The sequence below is a fragment of the Calliphora vicina genome, chromosome 1 (assembly GCF_958450345.1).
Source record: "Calliphora vicina chromosome 1, idCalVici1.1, whole genome shotgun sequence".
Taxonomy (NCBI): domain Eukaryota; kingdom Metazoa; phylum Arthropoda; class Insecta; order Diptera; family Calliphoridae; genus Calliphora; species Calliphora vicina.
This window is the reverse complement of record NC_088780.1, coordinates 163,873,348-163,896,076: the sequence shown is the minus strand read 5'-3', so window position 1 is coordinate 163,896,076 and position 22,729 is coordinate 163,873,348. Positions and strand designations below refer to the sequence as shown.

General features: G+C 28.5%; 2 protein-coding genes across 26 annotated transcripts in view; one reads left to right on the top strand and one right to left on the bottom strand.

The window, feature by feature from the left end:
• Nucleotides 1-2,734: 2,734 nt before the first annotated feature.
• Nucleotides 2,735-13,910, bottom strand: tin (tinman). The gene is made up of 3 exons (XM_065504016.1): nucleotides 13,721-13,910; nucleotides 4,374-5,095; nucleotides 2,735-3,171 (listed from the first exon to the last, which is right to left on the bottom strand). Exons 1-3 carry the CDS (start codon nucleotides 13,894-13,896, stop codon nucleotides 2,735-2,737), a joined length of 1,335 nt encoding a protein of 444 aa, XP_065360088.1. The 5' UTR covers nucleotides 13,897-13,910.
• A 5,805-nt stretch (nucleotides 13,911-19,715) lies between these two features.
• LOC135964310 (modifier of mdg4-like) overlaps nucleotides 19,716-22,729 on the top strand; it is a 59,243-nt gene continuing 56,229 nt past the window's right edge. For 24 of the 25 annotated variants that reach the window (XM_065516537.1, XM_065516534.1, XM_065516522.1 and 21 more), the window contains exons 1-4: nucleotides 19,717-19,877; nucleotides 20,128-20,453; nucleotides 20,522-20,661; nucleotides 21,639-22,581. In XM_065516537.1, coding sequence (XP_065372609.1) covers nucleotides 20,240-20,453; nucleotides 20,522-20,661; nucleotides 21,639-22,581 — 1,297 coding nt within the window. In that variant the 5' untranslated portion in view covers nucleotides 19,717-19,877; nucleotides 20,128-20,239. Of the gene's footprint in view, nucleotides 19,878-20,127; nucleotides 20,454-20,521; nucleotides 20,662-21,638; nucleotides 22,582-22,729 lie in introns of all 25 variants that reach the window. The other variant, XM_065516514.1, reaches the window with a different exon arrangement.

Genomic DNA, 22,729 nt, shown 5'->3' with positions numbered 1-22,729 from the left:
AATGATATTAATTAAAATTTGAAGACTACCTAATAATATTAAACAAAATTCAATTTCACGGAAAGTTGTTTTATTCCAAAAAATTCGTTTCACTCTGTGAAAAAGCAAAATACTAAAATATTTCCACTTTCGATCGGAATAGAATTCTGTGACAGTTCTGAACATTCACGAGTTTTTGGAATAATTTGAATAATGAACTTGTTATTGGTGTATTTGGGTTAAATCTTTTTTGTTGTATGAACAAAATTTAAATTTTTGTTTTTCCAATTTTTTTTTTACATTGGTTTTTAATTTGTTTTAAAAAAGTTTTTTCAAAAAGAGGCCAAAAATCGAGGTCATCCCGGTTTTTTCTTATATCTCAGCGATTTGTGAGCCGATTTCGAGCCGGAAGAATTCCCGATATATTGATGTATGAATCATGTATGTAAGTTATTTGGGGGCTACGGAAAGTTGATTTCAACATACTGGAGGACAGATGGACATGGCTATATCGATCTGTCCTATCTGTAACGATCCATAATATACATACATATATACTTTGTGGGGTCGCAAATGAAAAATGTTACAAAATAAAAGCTAAAAATTTTAAAAATCTTACATTTTTATTTTCTGAAATTTCTAATTGTATTTCAAAATTTTTGGTATTTTTATTTGAGAATTTTCTGTTTCAAATATTTCCAATTTTTGTATTTTCCGAAATTTCCATTTATATATCAATTATAAATTTTCGATACGAAATTGGAAAATTCTGAAGTACAAATTAAAGGTTATTCATTTCAAAAAAATGTAAAATTACACTCTGATTTTTTTACACTTTTACACAACAACTTTTTTTTGAGTTTTTTTTTTGTTATACCCTTCATATATATTCTGGATCCTTATAGATAGCGGAGTCGATTAAGCCATGTCCGTCTGTCTGCCTGTTGAAATCAATTTTCTGAAGACCCCTGATATCTTCGGGATCCAAATCTTCAATAATTCTGTCAGACATGCTTTCGAGAAGTTTCCTATTTAAAATCAGCAAAATCGGTCCACAAATGGCTGAGATATGAGGCAAAAACCAGGACAACCTCGATTTTTGACCTATTTTTTACCTATATCTGGATTACTAAGTCATTAATATAGACAATATGGATATCTAATGATAGATATTTCAAAGACCTTTGTAACGATGTATATAAGACCAAAGTAAGTTGGACCTACAATGGGTCAAAATCGGAAAAAAAAATTTTTTAACCTGAATTTCTTTTTTCACCAAAAAAAATTAAAATTTAAAAAAAAAATTTTAAATTTAAAGAAAAACAATTCGAAATGAAAAAAATTGAAAAAAAAATTTTTTCACCTAAAAATATTTAAATTTTTTATTTTGAAGTATAATTTGGTGAAGGGTATATAAGAATATAGCTCTTACTTGTTTTTGTTTTTTAAAAGTGTAAAAAATCAGAGTGTAATTTTCCATTTTTTGAAATGAATATTGAAATATAATAGGAAATTTCTAAAATAGAACAAAAAATTTCTGAAATGTAATTGGAAATATAATTAGAAATTTTTGAAATACAATTACAAATTTCTGAAATTCAATTGAAAATGTCTGAAATATTATTAGAAATTTCTGAATTACAATTGGAAATGGTGGAATTTTTGTACAAATTTCATAAAAACTGGACTTAAACAAACGCTATTCAAATATATTTACCAAGAGATCTTAATCAAAAAACTGAAACAAAAAAAAACCAAACCTAATTTGCATACGCAAATAAACTACACATTTAATTAAGCAGAACGAACAACGGTGATAATAGATTTCAAATAAATTTTGCGACACTTCTTCTCTTCAGTTAAGTAAATATTTAGCTATTTTATGAATGGAAGTTATTGTATGTAAAAACAAAAAATATTTTACACAGATTACAGATAAGAGCGGTCGACAAACAATATTCAAGCACTCGACATTGTAACAGCAATTAGACAAATCTTTACAATCGCATTTATTTCTACAATCGAAATGAATTCTAAAGCAGCTGTTAAAAAAAAACACCAATGTCGAGGAGAGCATCCTTTTATTTCTGTTTTTATTGTTATTTTGGTATTCAGTCTATTTTATTAATTGTTTGCCAATAACAAATTTCAAATAAAACAGACAAAAAATAAAATGTTTGTATCCCTAATCTCAAGTGGTTTGAAAATGGAAAAGAAAAATACGTTACATTTTATGTGGTTCTCTATAATCTGTGTTTATTTATTTATTTATTTTTTATATAATTTCTATTAAATGACTGACTGATGATGCGTTTTATTTACAATAACAAAATTACAGATTAGAAAAAATATAAATTGCATTAGGAATAATTGTTTAAGTGTTTTAATACTATTTAAATATTATTTAGCAAATACTTGTACTTTACATTGCGGTACAAGTATCAGTATTATTTAGGCACATTATTTATTTATTTAATTTAAAACTTATATAAATTAAAACTAAGTATATAAGGTACCATTTTATTATAAGGATTTTGGAAATTATGTGGTTTTATTTTTATTCTTATTTTTTTTGTTCACTTAAACTAGAAATGTTCTTATTTAAATAAAATGACTAAAAAATTCTGTAAATTGTACTACAAATTAAACAATAAAAATAAAAATAATAAATATTTTAAATATGTATAGATAATAAAGAAAAATAAAAAAACTAAGAAAATAAAAAAAAAAATTCTTAAAGTTAAGATAAATCTGTTTAAAGTTGCTGATGTTGGGCCAAAAGACCATGATGACCATGGTGATGATGCTGCTGCTGTTGGTGATGTTGCGTTTGCATTAAATGACTTTGGGCTGCATGCGGCAAAGGAGGGGCTGCATGACTCCAAATTGATACATTTTGCGGCATCATTTCACTTTTGATTTTAATTGCTGCTGGTCCTTCGCCTTCGATTTCGCCACGCTTCGATTTGTAGCGTCTGTTTTGGAACCAGATTTTAACTTGTGTCGGCGAGAGATTTAATTTCTGTGCTATAACTTCACGTTCGGCTCCGGTTAGATATTTTTTCAAGCGAAATCTGCACTCTAGCTCTAAAACTTGAGCTTGTGAGAACAAAACGCGGGGCTTACGTTTTGAGCGGGGTTTACCATTTTTGCGTAGTTCAGATTTTGATGATGTTACCAGGGAGATATCTTCTGTAAAAAGATAATGTAAAATAATTAATAAATTGTTTACAAATTTTTAGAAATATATAAATGATTGCGGCAACCATAATATATTAAATTATGACTATAATCTGAGAGCAACATATTATGATGAATTTAGTTTGGAAAATTTAATTAAAGCTCTGATATGAATTATTGTTTCTACTCATTTACTCATTTCCATCGGCACATTTTCAAAGCGGTTCAGAAGTGTTGATTTTGACACGGAAGACAAAGATTGCTCATGCCAGCCATCCTATGAAGTTTGAAGACCAAGAATTGGAGGCATAACTCCAATAATATTGTTGTCTAACTCAACAAGAGCTTGCAAAATCATTGGCAACTACTCAAGCAGCAATTTCAAAACGTTTGCAAGCAGCAGGATTCATCCAAAAATTGGGAAATTGGGTACCATACGAATTGAAGCCGAGAGACCTTGAAATGCGATTTTGCATTTCCGAAATGCTGCTTGAACGCACCGAATTATTACTTGCAATGAAAAATGGATCTATAACAATAACCCGAAGCCTAAATGATCTTATGTGAAGCCCGACCAAGCAGCCGAATCGACACCAAAGCCAAATATCCATGGCGCTAAGGTAATTCTCTGTATTTGGTGGGAGCAAAAGGGTTCTATCTGTGAATCTAACCAGACAATCACAACGCTAGGCCACATGTTGCAATACCTGTTAGAAAATATTTAGAATGAAATGGTTGGGAAGCTTTGCCTCGGTGCTCCGTCCGACTATTATTTGTTTCGATCGATGCAAAACGTTCTGTCTGGGATACGCTTCACTTTGGAATAGAGTAATCGAAATTGGCTTAATACGTTCTTGGCCTCAAAAGATGAGCAGTTCTTTCGGCTCGGAATCCATATGTTTCCAGAAAGATGAGAGAAGTTCATAACTTACAATAGCTAATACTTTGAATAAATTTATTTTGTACAAGTGTTTCAAAATAAAAGCTACACATCTGAAAAAGTTCCGCATTTTTAAGTCATACTCCCTTTTTAATAAAAGCAATTAAACTAAATTTAATCATTCAAAGATTAAATGAATTGTGTTATGAATTAGTTCAACGATTAATGAATTCTATTTAAATTTGAATGAATCAAAGAATTAGGTATTGTGAATGGATTTATGGAATGAAGATTCTAGTGAATTGAGATTTGATTTCCGCTTTAAACTACTTACTTTTCTTGTTGATATCCTGCTGCCTGGATAACAGAGATCCTTGTTCATACAGCTGGACCGTCGTCAAGCCCGTCGAAATATTCCTCAATGAATTGGAATTATTGGCAGTTTCCATTAAACTGTGCATGGCGGTTTGATTGCTTAAGGGCGATTTCTTTTGAGCCGAAGAGGGCGTATTATTGACATCCACCTCTGTTGAACTGTTGAGATCCAGAGTGGGCGAGGGTGTTACATAGGGAGTGGGTACATATTCATTTTTAACACTTGTCGCTTGTGTCAAATCGATGTGTGTAGAGGCGGAGTTAGAGGTGGTGGGGTGAGTCAATGAAGGGCACTGCTGTGGTGGATTGGGATTGTAGGCATCGTAACCGGCGGCGGCATAGTTGTAAAGTGACTGTGTGGAGGCAGTTTGTGCTGGATAACCGGGTGGCTGATATGTGGCTGTCGAGGGCATGTAATACTGATGGCTGGCATTGTAGCCCTGATAGGCTTGATGTGTTGTGGGTGGTGTAGATGCCGCTGCTGCATGATGGTGGGCATGATGGTGATGAGGAGGTGCTGGCACATGAGTATAATCCTGATAAGCTGGATAGAATTGTGCGGCTGCTGCATTGGGAGGAATATGATGGCCATGTGTTACCATGCTGGTTAAGGAGTTTTGAGCCTCATAAACACGTGTATCATACTCCGTGGCATAAGCCGAGGTTAAAGCTTGAGAGGTACTGCAAAAAAAATTAAAGGAAATAAGAAAACAATTAGTTTTTAGTTAAATAAACCTAATTTTACTATAAGTATTAATATGTTTAGGTAGGTGGTATATTTTAACATCCTTTTACATCCTACTGGGAGTTCATGCTTTACTTTAAATACAGCCACATGTGTGTCAATATCTATCAATTGCATAAGCGCCCACATATGTTTTTTCTTAAAGAAAGTCTTGCAAAATTTTTTGAAAACCAACAAAAAAAATTCAAAATTTTAGTTGTCTCTTACTGTGACATCATTTCATGGTTCATCTCACACCAGTCATTATTTAAAAATAAAAATGCGAATGAATACAAAACAGACACATTCCCTCACATATGGGTTTTTAAAAACTGAAACGTAACTTTCTTATGACCGTCAAATCGTTCCGACAGACAGACAGAAACTATTTACACACATGTTAAACAGTTGAAAAACAGCAACATGCGACTACAACTACGAGTTCGATATTTCGAGTATTCAAAATGAAAACTGGTCATCTTTTTTTTTGTTTTTGGTTATTTTATATTTTATTTATTTTTGGAATATTGTGTGTGTGTCTTTTTTTATTTTTTTGACTACCTTCGGCGCCCAATGTTATTTTAATTTTAATTTACATTCAGGGTTATATGTTTAAAAGCATGTGAAAGGTTTTCGAAATGGTTTTCAATAATATACATATTTAGCAAAGAAAAATTCTAATATTTTTAGTAGAAAATATTATAACATTTTGTTTTTGAGCTCATGAATACTTCAATTACGTAATTATAAAAAAACCAATTGAATATCTTATAAATTTTCGAATTGAAACTGTTTAGGAAATAGTTTTTTCTGTTTAATGAACCATTTTTATAAAACAAATTCATTGAGATAATTTAGTTTTAATAACCTTTCAAAAAAATAAATTCATTATGAAACAGAGCTATCGGAAAATGTTTTTAAGGAAATCTGAAGAAGCTTAAAAAACGTTAGGAAATGTGTGACAGGTCTGTAGACTTCTATTCCTCCTGTCATAAAATTACATTTCGATTGAAAGTGAAATTAATACCGTATTTTGAATTTTCAGAAAGAAATCACTTTCAGTTATCTAAGTGGAATAGAAATTGGTTTATATTATTTTCTCTCAAATTTTTAATCAATTTAGTTTTCAAATTAAATTAATATCGAAAGACGGAATTGTTAAACTTTTTGGCAATTAATAAAATCAAACAAATCTGAAAAAGATAAAACAAAATCGATCGAAATGTAATTCAGCCAAACAAAAGTTTTGAAAAACTTAAGCAAACCTAGAACTTTAAAATTAAATTGTTCGTTTAACATACACTATTCAAATGTAATTTTGAACATTTAAAAAACTTAACGAAACTTTATTTTTTTAAACCAAAGCTTTTCAATACAACATTTACTATATTCTTTTAACCTAGATTAGCTGAAATCTAGAAAAATTTCTATATTGGATGATTTAAAAAACTTAACGATACTTTATTTTCTAAACTAAAAGCTTTTAAAATGTTTTAAAATAGTTTAAACCAAAGCTTTTAAATATAATTATTTAATTCTAGAAAAGTTGAATTTTTTAACGATTTTCAAAACTTAACGAAACTTTATATTTTAATACAAAAGCTTTTAAGTAAATCTTTTGCTATATTTGCATAAAATAGATATGCTTTTGCTTAAATCTAGACAAATTTTATTTTAGACGATTTACAAAACTTTATTTTGTAAACCAAAATCTTTTCAATTTAACTTTTAATATATATATGTATTCGTTTAAAGTATACAGTGGTGGCCAGGAATTTAAGATAAAAAATTATAAAATATTCGGACCAAATTTCGTATTTTTAGTTCCATTAGTTTCGGTCATATCATGTTATTAACAGCGGATGTTCGCTGAGGTGGGTCAACGTAGTTCCACATATCTTTGTCCATATATGTTTTACCGATTTTTCCAAACATTTTTCAGAAACTAGAAACATTAATAATAAATTTCATACCCTTAGAGGTCCTTTTATTTTGGCTCTATCGCACTTAAAATTCAGTTGATGAAAAAAATTTAAGTATTTGTCTTAAATTGGCGGCCACCACTGTATGAGCTTTTCTTTAAATCTAAAATGTTATGTTATTTTGAGCGATTTATAAAACTTAACGAAACTTTATTTTGTAATCCAAAAAGCTTTTAAATTGATCCTTTGCTATATTCTTTCAACATGAATAAAACTATTATTTAATTTTATAAAAGTTTATATTTTTAACGATTTATAAAACTTAACGAAACTTTATTTTTTAATCCAAAAGCTTTTAAGTAAAACTTTTACTATATTTGCTTAAAGTAGATGAGGATCTCTGTAAATCTAGAAAAATTTCTTATTTTGAACGATTTACAAAACTTAACGAAACTTTATTTTGTAAACCAAAAGCTTTTAAATTTATCTCTTAATATATTCGTTTAAAGTAGATAAGCTTTTCTTTAAATCTAAAATTTTATGTTATTTGGAGCGATTTACAAAACTTAACGAAACTTTATTTTGTAAACCAAAAGCTTTTAAATTGATCCTTTGCTATATTCTTTTAACATTGATATAACTCTAATAAATTATTTAAAAAAAGTTTATTTTTTTAACGATTTATAAACTTAACGAAACTTTATTTTTTAATCCAAAAGCTTTTAAGTAAAACTTTTACTATATTTGCTTAAAGTAGATGAGGTTCTGTTTAAATCTAGAAAAATTTCTTATTTTGAACGATTTACAAAACTTAACGAAACTTTATTTATTAAACCAAAAGCTTTTAAATGTATCTCTTAATATAATCGCTTAAAGTAGATGAGCTTTTGTTGAAATCTAAAATTTTATGTTATTTTGAGCGATTTATAAAACTTAACGAAACTTTTTTTTGTAAACCAAAAGCTTTTAAATTGATCCTTTTCTATATTCTTTTAACATGGATAAAACTATTATTTGATTTTATAAAAGTTTATTTTTTTAACGATTTATAAAACTTAACGAAACTTTATTGTTCACATCAAAAACATTCAAATAGAGTTTTTGCTATATTCGTTTAAATTTATAAAAAATTCTTATTTTAAACGATTTTCAAAATTTAACGAAACATTAGTTTGTAAACCAAAAGCTTTAAAATTGAAGTTTTGCTATAATCATTGAACAGGTATAAATTTATTATATTTTTCTATATAATTTTCTTATTTTAGACAAATTACAAAACATAACGAAACTTGACTTTTTAAACCGAAAGCTTTTTAATACAATTTTGCAAAAATTTATTTAATGTAAAGGATAATTTATTGAAATCTCCAAAATTTTAGTTTTTTCAGACGTTTTGCAAAATTTAACGAAACTTCTTTTTTAAACCCCAAAGCTTTTAAATAAAAGTTTTTCTTTGTTCATTGAACATTGATAAAAATATTAAGTGTCGAAAATTTGCTTATTTCTGACCATTTATAAAACATAACGAAACTTTATTTTTTAGTTATATATTTTCCACAATTTGAATCTATTTTTTAAACTTTATTTTGTAATCCAATAAAAATTAAATGAATATTTAAATTATAGAAAACTTTTAAATGAAACTTATGCTGCCCTTAAACTTATAAGCCAAACTGTATATGTTTCTTATTTTTTTGGTAATGTTTATCTAATGCTTCGTTTTTTTTTCTTCTTTTTCATTTAAAGATCATGAAATTATAATTCTCTCATAATGATTTGACAAAAAATATTAAAAGTAAACATTTAACCATAAATAAACGTAGATCTTATACGAATGTCAATAATGCTGTATAAGATGTATCTAATTTTTGTTGTTGTCTTCTTTCTTTTCTTTTTTTTTTTTTTGACTGTTGACTGACTGACATCCTTTCTCCTCCATACAAACCAGTAACAAACACACACACATATAAATATACATGAGTTTGTCTCTGAGATGATGTGTTAGTTTGCCTGTCATCATGTTATTATAGGATTTCATATTTTTTCTTTCTTGTTATTATTATTATTTTTGAATATTTATAAAAAGTCTTTCTTTTTTTTTGAATTTTATTTAAGCAAATAATATTATTCTTAGGAATTTTGTGTCTCTTCTTCAGTTTTAAACACCAAAAAATGTCAGTCTGTCGTCTTGTTGTTTTTGGTTTTGTGCTGCATTGTCATTTTTTGTTGTTATTGTAAAAACGTTAGAAAAAAAGGCGTTATAATGAGTAAATAAGAAAATAACAAGATCATCTGGGTCTTAAAGAAAAATAATAAATAATAATTTGTATTTATGCATGTATGCAGTCGTGTTATATCCATCGGTTTACCATTTAGATAAATATTAACTTTTTGAGTAGATTTATTGGGAAAAAACAATAGAGTGTATTGTTTTCCTATTAATTGTTTTATATACCTCCCAGTAAAGAAGTTAGAAACTTCTAACACCAACTAATGATGGCGTTTTATATGTTGGGAAATTTTTCAAATTTCTACTTGTGTTTATTTAAAAAAACCTGTACAAATTGTAAGTAAATAATATGTGTACTAAGTAACAGTCTACAATTTAAATTAGTTTTCAAATCTGACAACCTCACACTAAACTGTCTAGTGTAATATCTATTAGTCTATCAAGCTTTCTATTACCATTTATATTTTTTTAATATTAGACATAAATAATTCCATACAATTTTTGCAAAAAATTAAGATGATTTGATATCGTTACAACTCAGAAGTTTGAAATTCCATTTACTTTTGAAAGTTATATTTTGTTATATTTTTATAACAATAGTAATCTATTCCAGATAGTCCTTATAACAGGATATAAAAACAAATATAGTTCGGAAACTGTTCAAGTTATTTTTAATTCCCTCAACCATTAAGTGGCGCGCAGACCACTTGAATTAGAAATCCAACAAAATATTCTAAATATTTTGGAATATTTATATGTAAGTGCATACATAACTATTTTTAAATTTTTACATACATACATAACTATTTTTTAGAATTTAAAATTTTGAAAATTATTATTTTAAAATAAGAAATAAGAATTTTGACTCGGATCATAATAACTATATTCCACTGAAAATGTTACCAGAAACTTACAACTGTAACACTTTCACTGACGGGGTTAAAGGTCAAATGTTTGAATATTTTAGCTATTTCATAAAAATTTAAGGAAATATTACGTATTTATCAAAGGCTTTTGATAGAACTTAGGCAAATTATTTTATAAAATATTAATTTGATACTGAAGCAGAAAAAAAAACAAATTATGTTTTACTAAACACGGACAAAATTGACCCCAAAAAAAGGTTTCTTTATAAGAATAAATATTACCATAACCCGCGGCTACACTAGCAATAAATATATTGGCAATAAAGCAATAACGCCGGCAGAATAACGGAACAATATTGGTGTACTTATGTTAATGCTATGGGAAAACGTATTTGTGGTAACGCACAATTTAAAAGACGATTTACTTTATTTTATCTTTCTGTAAAATTTCTGCAAATAATTAGCTTTTGATGTTTTATGCCGCGTATATTTTTTTTTTTGTTTTCTTTGAAATGTGAAAATTGTCATCGCAAAACGGTTGACAATTATTGCCAAGTACGAAAGAAATGCTTCTTCAATGGCTGTATTGAATGTTAATGAATTTATTGTCAGTCTAGACTACAAAGATAGCCCAAGGACAGAACCTATCGAAATTGATTAAAATCGGTTCATTATTTCATCTAGCCTCCATACAAATGCCCTCCCAAAATAGCATTTATTTCTCATAAATGTCTGTAGGTGGCTTTATTAATTTCTCCACAGATATGTTCTATATAAAAACAAAACCCATATAAGGCCCATTTCCGAAAATCACTTTAACGAGCATAAATCTCTTAAAAATGTTGGTATCTACATACAATTCAAAACAATTAAGTTTTATATAGAAAAAAATCACGATCTAATTTCATGAGCGGTCCATAATTAGTCTTAGCTCCCATATGAGGCCTAAAATTACCAGAAAAAAAATTATTGAATTTTTAAAATAAAAATATTTCCCATTTTAGGCCTGGGAAAAAATGCGTAATTCATTTTATTTTCATTTCACAATGTTTATAAAGAAAAAGTTTTATTGTTAAGCATCTTAATAATCCCTTTACCAACTTAAAATTTAAGTTTTGTTAAATTTTATTTGTTTGGTTGTAATAACCGAATTTATGGCTAATCAAATAATTCAGTCTAAATGACCGAATTTCTTTAGATATCAGATATACATACGTCCATCTACGATACAAACAATTTTTTTTTTAAAATTTTGCTATTAAAATCCCGATCGTTTAAAGGGGATTTTACGTTTCAATTGGTATTGGAAATCGTTGTTTGACTGTGTTATTTTTTGGGTTAAATGAACTCAAAATCATACACTGTAGTTCTGTTAAAACCAAATGGTTAATTCCGATACTAAATATTACGACTTATTAAGACATAGTCTTTAGTATAAGACGTAGTCTTTAGTATAAGTCGTAGTCTTTAGTATAAGACGTAGTCTTTAGTATAAGACGTAGTCTTTAGTATAAGACGTAGTCTTTAGTATAAGACGTAGTCTTTAGTATAAGACGTAGTCTTTAGTATAAGACGTAGTCTTTAGTATAAGACGTAGTCTTTAGTATAAGACGTAGTCTTTAGTATAAGACGTAGTCTTTAGTATAAGACGTAGTCTTTAGTATAAGACGTAATCTGTAGTATAAGACGTAATCTGTAGTATAAGACGTAGTCTTTAGTATAAGACGTAGTCTTTAGTATAAGACGTAGTCTTTAGTATAAGACGTAGTCTTTAGTATAAGACGTAGTCTTTAGTATAAGACGTAGTCTTTAGTATAAGTCGTAGTATTTAGTATAAGACTTAGTCTTTAGTATAAGACTTAGTCTTTAGTATAAGACTTAGTCTTTAGAATAAGATTTAGTCTTTAGTATAAGACTTAGTCTTTAGTATAAGACTTAGTCTTTAGTATAAGACTTAGTCTTTAGAATAAGACTTTAGGTAGGGTCACACATGACAAAAATTTTACGAAAAAGATGTAACCACTAAATAAAATACCTTTGAATTCTTTTATTTATTTAAAAAACTTATTTTCTTAGTTTTATTTTATTTGATGCGGTTTGATCTTACAAAACACTTGTAAGTATAAACACGTCAAACAAATTTGTGCTTAAAAAGTGGTTACGCTTTTTTGAGCAAATATTTGCCATGTGTGACCCTACCTTTAGTCTTTAGTATAAGACGTAGTCTTTAGTATAAGACGTAGTCTTTAGTATAAGACGTAGTCTTTAGTATAAGACGTAGTCTTTAGCATAAAACGTAGTCTTTAGTATAAGACGTAGTCTTTAGCATAAAACGTAGTCTTTAGTATAAAACATTCAATATTGATAATAGGGAAAAAAATTCAGCGGATTTTTTATTCATAATTAGGGCTGACAGTCTTTAGTAAAATATTTTAAATTTCTTACCATGAAACATTTTTCAAGTAATAAAGTGAAATTACTAATGATATGTGATTTTGTTTAGATTTTCAAAATCTATTTTAACTTATTATTATCTGGATCACAACATTCTGAAATGATTTCATTAAAAAGTAAAGCAAAATTTAACTGTTGACCAAACTAAGATTTTTTGACAATTGTTCTAATTTGTTTAGACTTTTAAACTCCTAAGCCAATGAAATCATAAAAACAAATGTTTAAATTTTAAAAAAAATTATTAAAGAAATTTCCATAAATTTAAAATAAGAGAGAGGTTTGGAAAATATTATAAAATTCACTTTAACTTTTTAGAAATACTTGACATTTGACTAATGTTATCCTAGATATACATAAATATTTGTCAAGTATTTATGAATTGTACATATAAAACAAATAAAAATATTTTAGTATTTGAAAATTTACAAAAATATGTAACCATTATTTCTTGCATTTCTTATTTAAATTCTAAAACATATTTAAAAAATTTAAATTCCTCCAAATAATGTTTGTATTTTATACATTTGAGTATAACCATGGCAGAACAAGCAAGGTACAATTATTAAAAAGTACGTTCTCAATTATACATTCCCTATAACGTCAAACAAAAGAAAATTAAAAAAATTAAAAAAAAAACAAAACGAAATGTCTAAGACAAAAATAAATTAATTAAACAAATTTTTGTGTATATACTTTTTTTTGTGAAATATTCAATTCAAATTAAATTTTTTCCAAATAAATGTGTGTTAGTTTTAATATAACGTGCAAAACAATGCGAAAACAAAATAAAAAGTGATGAGAGTAAATGTGTTATTTGACGTTGTAGGGGTAAATATTGAAAACTCTCCCTAATAATTGTACCTGGTTGGTTCTACCATGAGTATAACCAGATCAATTAGAAAACAAATGTTTTTTCTGATTTTCAATTCTTTAAATCTCACAATTCAAAATTAATATTTTCATTTAAAAATGCATTACAAATGTAAATTCAATTTTCAAGGTCTGCTAATTAATTTACTAATTGTGAAAGCAGGGAACAAATTTTCTACATTTTGTCTTACATAAAAACATTTAATTCAATACTTTATTATTTACAAATTAAACACTTACCTTTCTAAAGTGCCGTATTCGTAGCCGTCGTTTTGATTAACCATATTTAAAATATCCTTAACTGAAAATGGTGTAGTGTTTAACGAATCCGCATTGGTCATACTCCCAGGACTAGGTTGATTATAATCATAGTAACCTTGAGATACTTGTGATGATTGCTGTTGATGTTGTAACATGTTATTTATTATTTATTTATAAATTGTTAGCTTTTTTGTTTTATTTACTTTTTAATTTTATTTTATATTGCTTTGTTTATTTCTTTTTATTATTGATATTCAATATCAATCAAAATTAATAACAATTAAAGAGACACTTAAAGATCCACTCAACATTTGTGTAAAAATAAAACAAACAACAAAAAAAAAAACTTAAACCACTAACTCACTTAAGGAAGCGACCAACCAACAATCACTTTCACTTGAAATTTTTTGCACTTGCGCGATTCTTTTCCGACATACAAAAAGCGTCAATTATAATTGTTTAATTTTTGTTATTCTAATTGTCAACTAATAAAGCGTGTTATTGAAAGAAAATAATACAATAAAACTCAAACTCAAAAAAAAGAGGAAACACAACGCGTGCGTGTGTACAATTTGTCAGCACATCGAAACAACTGATTGAGAAATTCCTTAGCACAACACAGAATGCTAGTAATTAATTAACTGTAAAAGGCTGGTCCAACCAAAACTCATTCATACAACAACAAAACCAACACATTCCATAATAAACTACATTGAGCAAGCAACTAACAAACACGAAGACATTCGTCGTACCCACCCTCAAAATTACAAAAACAAAATGAATGAATAAAAACAACAGTTATTTCTTTATTTCCATTCATACTCTCATCAACAACCAACCATATTGTATTTATTTTTTTCTCATTTGTTGTGTAGAGAGTGTGTGTAAAAACAGGAAAAAAATCAAGAAAAAAATGGCTGCCTTTATGGGAATAACCAATCACAAATCATGCCAGCCTATCTCTCTCTTTAACTTATTGGTTTAGCTCTTTTTGTTTTGTTTGTAAAACCGGAAAAGGAAACAAGAGCATCTCTCAAGGTGTGGTGATTATTTTTTTATTAACATTGTTGCCAGACAAAGGATTTTATGTAAAATCATAGTTTATTTTTTTTGAAAAAGGGGAAGCACACTTTTCGACTTCAGTGAAAGAATTTTATAATTTTCAAACCAATGTTTTTACATGAAAAACATGAATATCGAGGGCCTATATTCAAACCCCTCTATCTTTGATTTTCACGAAAATGACTTTTGATGGTAAAATGTTTAGTAAAACAGCCCTCATCTATGGTGTGAATTTTTTTTGGTGTTTTATTTGAATTTTTGTTATTTCTCTATCTTACAAAATTAATTTTTCTGAGTGCAAAACCCTCTATCTTTTCAAATAATTAATTTCCTAATTTCCTCTTACAATACACGTTTTCTTACTATATTTTGCTTGCTGAACATGAATTTGACATATTTAATCGTTTATCAAAATAGCGAAAGCCGATTCTGAATTGAATTAACATGAAAATATTTTACCTTTGTGTTTTTGGAAAATATAATGTCCATGGCATAAAACTACATTGTTAAAGTTGGAATTTACTTAAGAAAGAATCTACTTTTAAAGTGTCATCCAATTTTGCTCTATCCAATTTTGCTGCAGAAAATTATAAAGTTGTTGAACAGAAGTTCTAAGAGAAAGGCCATACGCAAATGGAGTGCGATGGTAGTGCCCATGCTAAGATAGAGATTAAATTGAAAAATCAATATACATATGTATATACTTGCCAATCGATTACGTTAGAATTTCTCTAGTAAATACTGTTAAAATTAACAATGAGATCGTAAAAAAAACATTTATTTAAATTATGATTTCATTAATAATTACAATGATGATAAACTTATATGGCAAACGAGTACATAACTGTGTCTAATTTAAGATCTATTTTATATCTTCCAGATGATAGCATAAAATATAAATTAAATTTTGATACAGATTACATTGATCTGCCTGTTCGTATTCAACCTTATACAGGACATATAGAACCAAAACCTCAATATTCTGGTCCACTATCAATTCAGCCAAATAAGTGGAATAATTTGCAAGATTTGAAGAGCGTACTACCACCTGAATACCATTATTTGTACGATAATGTACACCATTCAAACTCAAACAAAAAAACTTAAAAATGCAAAAAAGAATAGATTTTTTTTCAATTTAATTGTTAATTAATTTCGGGTTTTTTGGGGATGTAAAATTTGAATGTGTATAGACGAAGCGATAAAAAACATTTGGTTACGCTGTCTCTCTGTGGTGTATAAAAACTTATCCACCACATTCACAATATTTCTCATCAGGGTTGGCAATGTTTATGTAATTGTACTTTTTTACTACAATTCGATTCTGAAAAATGAAATGGTAAACCAATAATTTTTATGTCAACATTTAAAAAAAAATTAAGAAAACAATGGCATTTAATTTAATAAATATGTTTCAAATTATGTTATTAAAGTTATTACATTTATAACGAATTTTTGGTGACCACTGACATTATTTTTAAAGGTATTGGCCCATAATCATAGTCAAAAATAAAGTACATTTTAAGAGAATTAAACTCGACTTTACTTAAGAGTGGACTTTAGGTCTATCATAGACAAGTTAAAGTATACTTCTGACGCTGAAGTCGACTCTAAATATAAAACTAGCTGAAGTTGTTTTTAACTCGTTTAACAACAGCATCTGCTGTTCTTCGCCGAGTAAAAAAGTTCGTCACAAAGTAAAAAATGTTTAAGTTACAAGATATTGGTAGCGATTTTGCAATTATTGAACAGTTATCAATAAAATTAGTACTAAAATATCGTAATTATTATTAATTAATCTTATCTTTTCCATTTTTCCACAACAAACAACTTTCTTTCTTTAGATGTCCCGGTTACTATTATTGTTAACGTTTTTTTGTTTTTTTTTAATTTTGTATGTCAGCTGTTCAGCGTTGCCACTTGTCTGTTTTTTGTTGTATATTGTATGAAAACATTTTCTACATTTGCGGTGGCACCCAGTTAAAGTCGGTTCAATTTAAAACATACTTTAATTTTGACTATGGTTGCAAATTAATAAAAAGCAGGTTTTTATTTTAAAGTTGTTTTTAAAAAGAAGCGACTTTAGTGTTTGACTATGATTATGGGCCATTGTTTTTGAAAAAAACAACGAAATAAGTTTAGACTTATTTATAAAGAAACTTTTATAATTCTGTCAAAAAACATAAAATAAAATTAGAAGTCATAGCGTAAACTTTATTTTTAATGACGGCAGGACTTCTATGTGGTATTAAATCAATAAGTCTCTCATTTGATCTTTAGAAATGTTGTTCCATGCATCCTGGATACGATTAAAAATGGTGTATTTTTTTACTTAGAATCTCTTTTTATTTGCGATCTACGATGCCACAAAGATTTTCAATTGTCTCAGGCGATTAAGCTGGCCAACAGAGAATCTTACTTTTGCTTCACTTGAACTTTCATTGACAAGTGTTGAAGCATGTTTCAGATCATTGTCATATTGGAAAACATAAACCGTAGGCATGTTTTCTTATGCCTAAGGCATCAATTCATTTTCCAACACATTTTTATAAATAAATCGGTCCATGTACGCTCTCTGATTTGGGTTTTCCAACTATCTGCATTGTTTAGGAAGTTTAATAAGTACATAATTTAAATACCGTAGTAGAACTGTATACACGCTTTTTATTGATATATTTTGGAAGTGGTTGCTAGATTTATTCATAAAAAAACTCATTTTATAAACAAAAAATTACAACAAAAATTTAAAATATTCGACAAAGACGATTTTTTTTAGTTTATCGAGTTTTTGGATAGCGTAATTGAAATTTGGTTTTTATTTTTTTTTAGCATAAAGTCGATTGTTCAGACAATCGACATACACACCGTTACAAAAGTATACATATGATCGACTTATTTTTGTAAACATCTATTATATAAAAATACAAGGCTGATGAGTCAGTGAATGAGTGAGTGAATGAAAGAGTCAGGCCTTGTATTTTTAAATATATAGATGTTTAAAAAAAAGCCCAATAAATCGATAACCCTATAACCCTAATCCCGAATCGATAAATAAAATTTGTTAATGCTGTTTGGTACATATAGCATTTCTCATCCCTGCTTTATATATTGATACACTGTATTGCCATTAGTCAATACACTGCATTATCATCAGTTGTATACTGCCAGTGTTGGATAGTGATACTATTTTTGAAAAATTATAGTTTCGGCAAAAATAGAAATAATAATCTGGAAGCAATTCAATTCATTAATTTTAATGTTTTAAATTGCTAAAAAAAAACCATAGTAACTTCGTTAAACAATTTTGTCGCTATATAAAGTGAAGGAATATAAAACTATCCTCAAAAATCCCCAACAAAGTATATATATTCTGGGTCGTTATAGATAGCGGAGTTGGTATATCCATGTCCGTCTGTATGTTGAAATCAACTTTCTGTAGCCCCCAAGTAACTGACAAATATGATTCATACATCAATATATCCGCTATAGACCCGGCTCAGCTGCTATTTAAAATCGGCCCGCAAATGGCTGGGATATAAGGAAGAAACCAGGACAACATCGATTTTTATCTGTATCTGGAATACTAATACATTAATATAGACAGTATAGATATCTAATGAGGGATATTTCAAGTCGGTAAGTCGGATTTACAATGGGTCAAATCGGGAAAAATATTTTTAATCCGAATATTTTTTTAATAATAAATATAAAAATTTAAAATTAAAAAAAACTGAAATTATATCATAATATTGATAATTTTATATAATTTGAAAGTCAATTTTTAATTAGGCATAATTTCATTTATTATTATTATTTATTACTTTCATATTATATAAAATAAAAGTTCAAATAATTACCAAAAAAATCTATAAAAAAAATTATAACATTATTAAACTTTCTATTATTTCTTTTAAATATTTTAGGAATTGTAAGTTGAACCAGTTTTACGAAATATTTACACCACATTTAACTTAAAAATTAACATTTGTATATCTAAAATAAATAGGTTTTTTTTAAACTACATAGTTAAAATAGTTGTTAATTAATTAATTTTAAGAAACGCTAAGTTTAGTTAGAATAAAATTGACCTTTCGATTTTTTAATATTTTTAAATAGTCTACTTTTTTTTGTCTATTTTCGATATTTTATCCTATTTTAATTTCCAAAAAAAATTTCTAGATTTATTGATGAAAAAAAAGTATTTGATAAAATTTTTACAACAAAAATTAATTTACTTTCGGATAACGTTTTTTGAGTAAAAAGTTCGACAATTCACTTATAGAACCCTAATTTATAAATTGAATATTTACACTGAATCAAATATAATATGTATTGGCTTTTAAGTTTATGTTGAGACTAAACCAGAAAAACCTAGATTCAAAATTATGAGAGTTAAAACTTCCAAATTTTTAAGGCAAATATTTTCGATTGTTGTGAAATATAAAATAATAAGAAACCAAAAAATTACAATTATGTCATTATTTTGCAGTCTATCAATTAAACACTCTTGAAAAATAATTACTTATTAAAAAATATTTAAAACAAATCAAAGTGTTTTTACCCAAAAATAGAAACGCTATTTTTTTAAAGTAGGAATTTAAAATATGCACATATGCTTTTATAAAACACAACTGAAAAGAAAGGGTTAGACAATTTTTTTAAAATTGTTTTTCAATTACAATAAAAACTAATATTTCCGTGAACTGAAGTAAAGATAATGTTAAATTTTGTTTACCGATGAATAAGTTAAATCGCTAAATGACCATCACTGCAACACTGAAAGAGGAAATTTCAACAGCATAAATACAACACTGCCGCAAATACAACTCTAAAGGCATCAGCCAATCAGAAATGAGCTTCTAAAATTTCTGCTTACGGATACACACATTTTCTACGAATATCGAAAAATTTAGGCATCGTCTCATTTGTGAACAGTTTACGAATTCGTCAAGTTGTGCGTCGCGCGGTTTGTGTAATATTTTGTAAGAAAATATTAGGAAAATTTATTAAATAGTGGAAAAATTGCAATTTCCACCAAAGAATTTGAAATTTTTGGCAGTAGAACTCGAGAGAGGTAAGTTTTTGTGGCTGTTTAAGAAAATTCAATGTAATTAAAAATTTGGATATTTATGAAAAAAATTTCCCATTATTTTTTTGCGGTATTCTGTTTATTTTTCGGTTTTATAAACAAGGAAATTTTTGTTAATTTTTTTTTTAAATATCCAAATTTTTTTGTACAGTTGATTTTAAGTTGAATTATTTTTTATTTCTGTATAACGAAAACCTCATTTATGGTTCTTTTTTTTATATTTTTCATTTTACAGCGCTTGCTTGTTTTGAATACATAAATTTGTATTGATTTTTGTTGTGAGAGTGTGTGTATTTTACTATACATACGCCTAGGGTACGCTACTGTGAATAGTGTTACCATTCAATATGGCGGACGACGAGCAATTCTCGTTGTGCTGGAACAATTTTAATAGTAATTTATCAGCCGGTTTCCATGAGTCGCTATGTCGTGGCGACCTGGTGGATGTGACGCTGGCGGCAGAGGGGCAATTCGTCAAGGCTCATCGTCTTGTATTGTCTGTCTGTTCGCCATATTTTCGTAAAATGTTCACTCAAATGCCAGCCAATCAACATGCCTTTGGTAAGTTTTCGCAAATTGCAATTTTAATGTGTAATATGGAATAATAATTGGTTGTTTTTTGTTTATAGTATTTCTCAAAGACGTTAGCCATACGGCTCTAAAAGATCTCATCCAATTTATGTATTGTGGTGAGGTAAATGTTAAACAGGAGGCCCTACCAGCGTTTATAAGTACCGCAGAGGCTTTGCAAATAAAGGGTTTAACTGATGTAAGTATCATTGTTTATACTTTTATTTTTTTAGTTTTATATTTTTTGCATTATTTACTTTAATTTTGCAATGAACTTCCCGCTTTTTTCATTTTTGTTTTTACCCCCTGTTCTGTTAGTTATTTTTGTTTGTGTATGTTTTCGTATCAACTTTTTGTTCGTGTTTTTTTTAGTCATTTAGTACAAACTGTACTCTGTCAGGTTACTTTTATTTAGTACTTGAATTATTCATTTATACTTTCGAATACAACTGTGCCAGTGTTGTTTTTTTTTGTACAGCATAAATATTTGTAATAGCAACAAATTGAAAATCAGTTAAACAGATTTAGAATATGAGAAACAAATTATTTAATCAGAATAAAAAAAAATATATATTGAGATATTAAATTCCATTTTAAATGTAATAATAAAAGCGAATAATAATATATATATAGATCAATAGTGTGTGGCCGTTTTATTAGATTCCGTCTAAAATAGTCAATCTGTCAATAATCGTTGTTAGCCATTAATGGTTTGTTATGTTTTTTGTCGTAGTTTTTTACGAATTTAAAAAAAAATCGTTCTCGGTACAAAACCTTTAGTTCTTAGACACTAAATTTCAATATGTAGAATCGGAATTAAATAATTATTGAATTCTCTTCAAATAAAAGATTTTGAATGAACCTAAAGATTTAGATGTTGGAAATGGAATGAATGGCTGAATTGTTTAATTCCGAATAAAGATTTTAGTGAATTAAGCTCAAATTGAATTAATTGGAAGCTTTGATTTTAATATTTAATACGAGCTACGCTTCTATAATCTGAGGTGGTGGGTATTTACAAATCCTCTCTTCCCATTAAAATTTGAACACTGAGATTTTTTTTTATTAAAACTGACAGTTTCATATTATAAATGCTTGCAATTTTTTTTCCGTCTATAATTATAAGTCGTATTCAACAAAATATTAATTTTCTATTTTTTTCTCCCTTTTTTGCAGAGTGATCCACCACAATCTCAAACACCACCTGAACCCTCAACTCCTACGCCGCAAATACAACAACAAATACAAACGTCGCCTCGAGTACGACAACGTACGTCAACAGCCCGCTCATATAAAATTGAAACGGTCGATGATTCTGGCGATGATGCAAAACAAACTACACAAATAGTCATACAAACAACGGCGCCAACACACCCACCCCAAGCTACAATTACCACCCAACCTCAGCAGCAACAACATCATCAGCAGCAGCAACAACAACAGCAGCAGCATCATCATCAGCCTCAACATATAGCGCAACAAACTCTACACACTCAAACCCATCAACTTACCAGCGTTAGTATGCCAACGGCCACCACAACTACAGTGGTGACCCAGAAACGACCCGCCCAACGCACTAGTTTAGGTAGTGTACCGCATATTAAACGCTCCAAGAGTACAATTGATCCTTTAGAGGCTTCAGATGCCACAGCTGCCACGCATCAAATAAACGTACAAACTGTTGTCGCTGATACGAAACCTCAAGTTCAACTCCACCATCATCAGCAACAACATCAAACACATCACCACCAGCAACAGCAACAACAGGTGCAGCAACAGCATCAACAACAAACGAATGAACCTGAATACATTGACTTACCCATTGATTTGCCCACAAAATCGGAACCCGACTATGTTGAAGAGGCAGGCGAAGTGGATCAGGCCGAACAAGATGCCACCTATGTTGAAGATGAATCCTATGGTGATATGCGTTACGACGAAAGTTACTTTACCGAAAATGAAGATGCTGCTGCTGCGGGTGGTAATGCTACAGCAACATCTACACAAAATACAAGTGCAACGACAGCTACCACTTCAAAGGCTATTGTGAAACAACAACCGCTCTCTGATTCTTCATACATGGATACATCGGCGGATCCTGCAAATAGTGATGCACAAGGTTGGTTGACATTTTTTTATGCACACAAAACAATTGCATTTCACATAAGAACTCTAGGCGCTAGACGCCAGTGTTTCTTCATGTGTAGTGTACGGTTTTGTGGTTCTTTTTTACATGAAAATATAGTTTTAGATTTAAAATATTGTGG

What these genes read in the sequence shown, in the direction of transcription:
- tin (XM_065504016.1), bottom strand. Translation starts at nt 13,896, where the DNA reads ATGTTACAACATCAACAGCAATCATCACAAGTATCTCAAGGTTACTAT. An exon ending in GAATACGGCACTTTAGAAAG is followed by an intron (nt 5,096 to 13,720) that starts GTAAGTGTTTAA and finishes TTTTTTTTGCAG; the next exon opens with TACCTCTCAAGCTTTAACCT. An exon ending in GCAGGATATCAACAAGAAAA is followed by an intron (nt 3,172 to 4,373) that starts GTAAGTAGTTTA and finishes ATCTTTTTACAG; the next exon opens with AAGATATCTCCCTGGTAACA.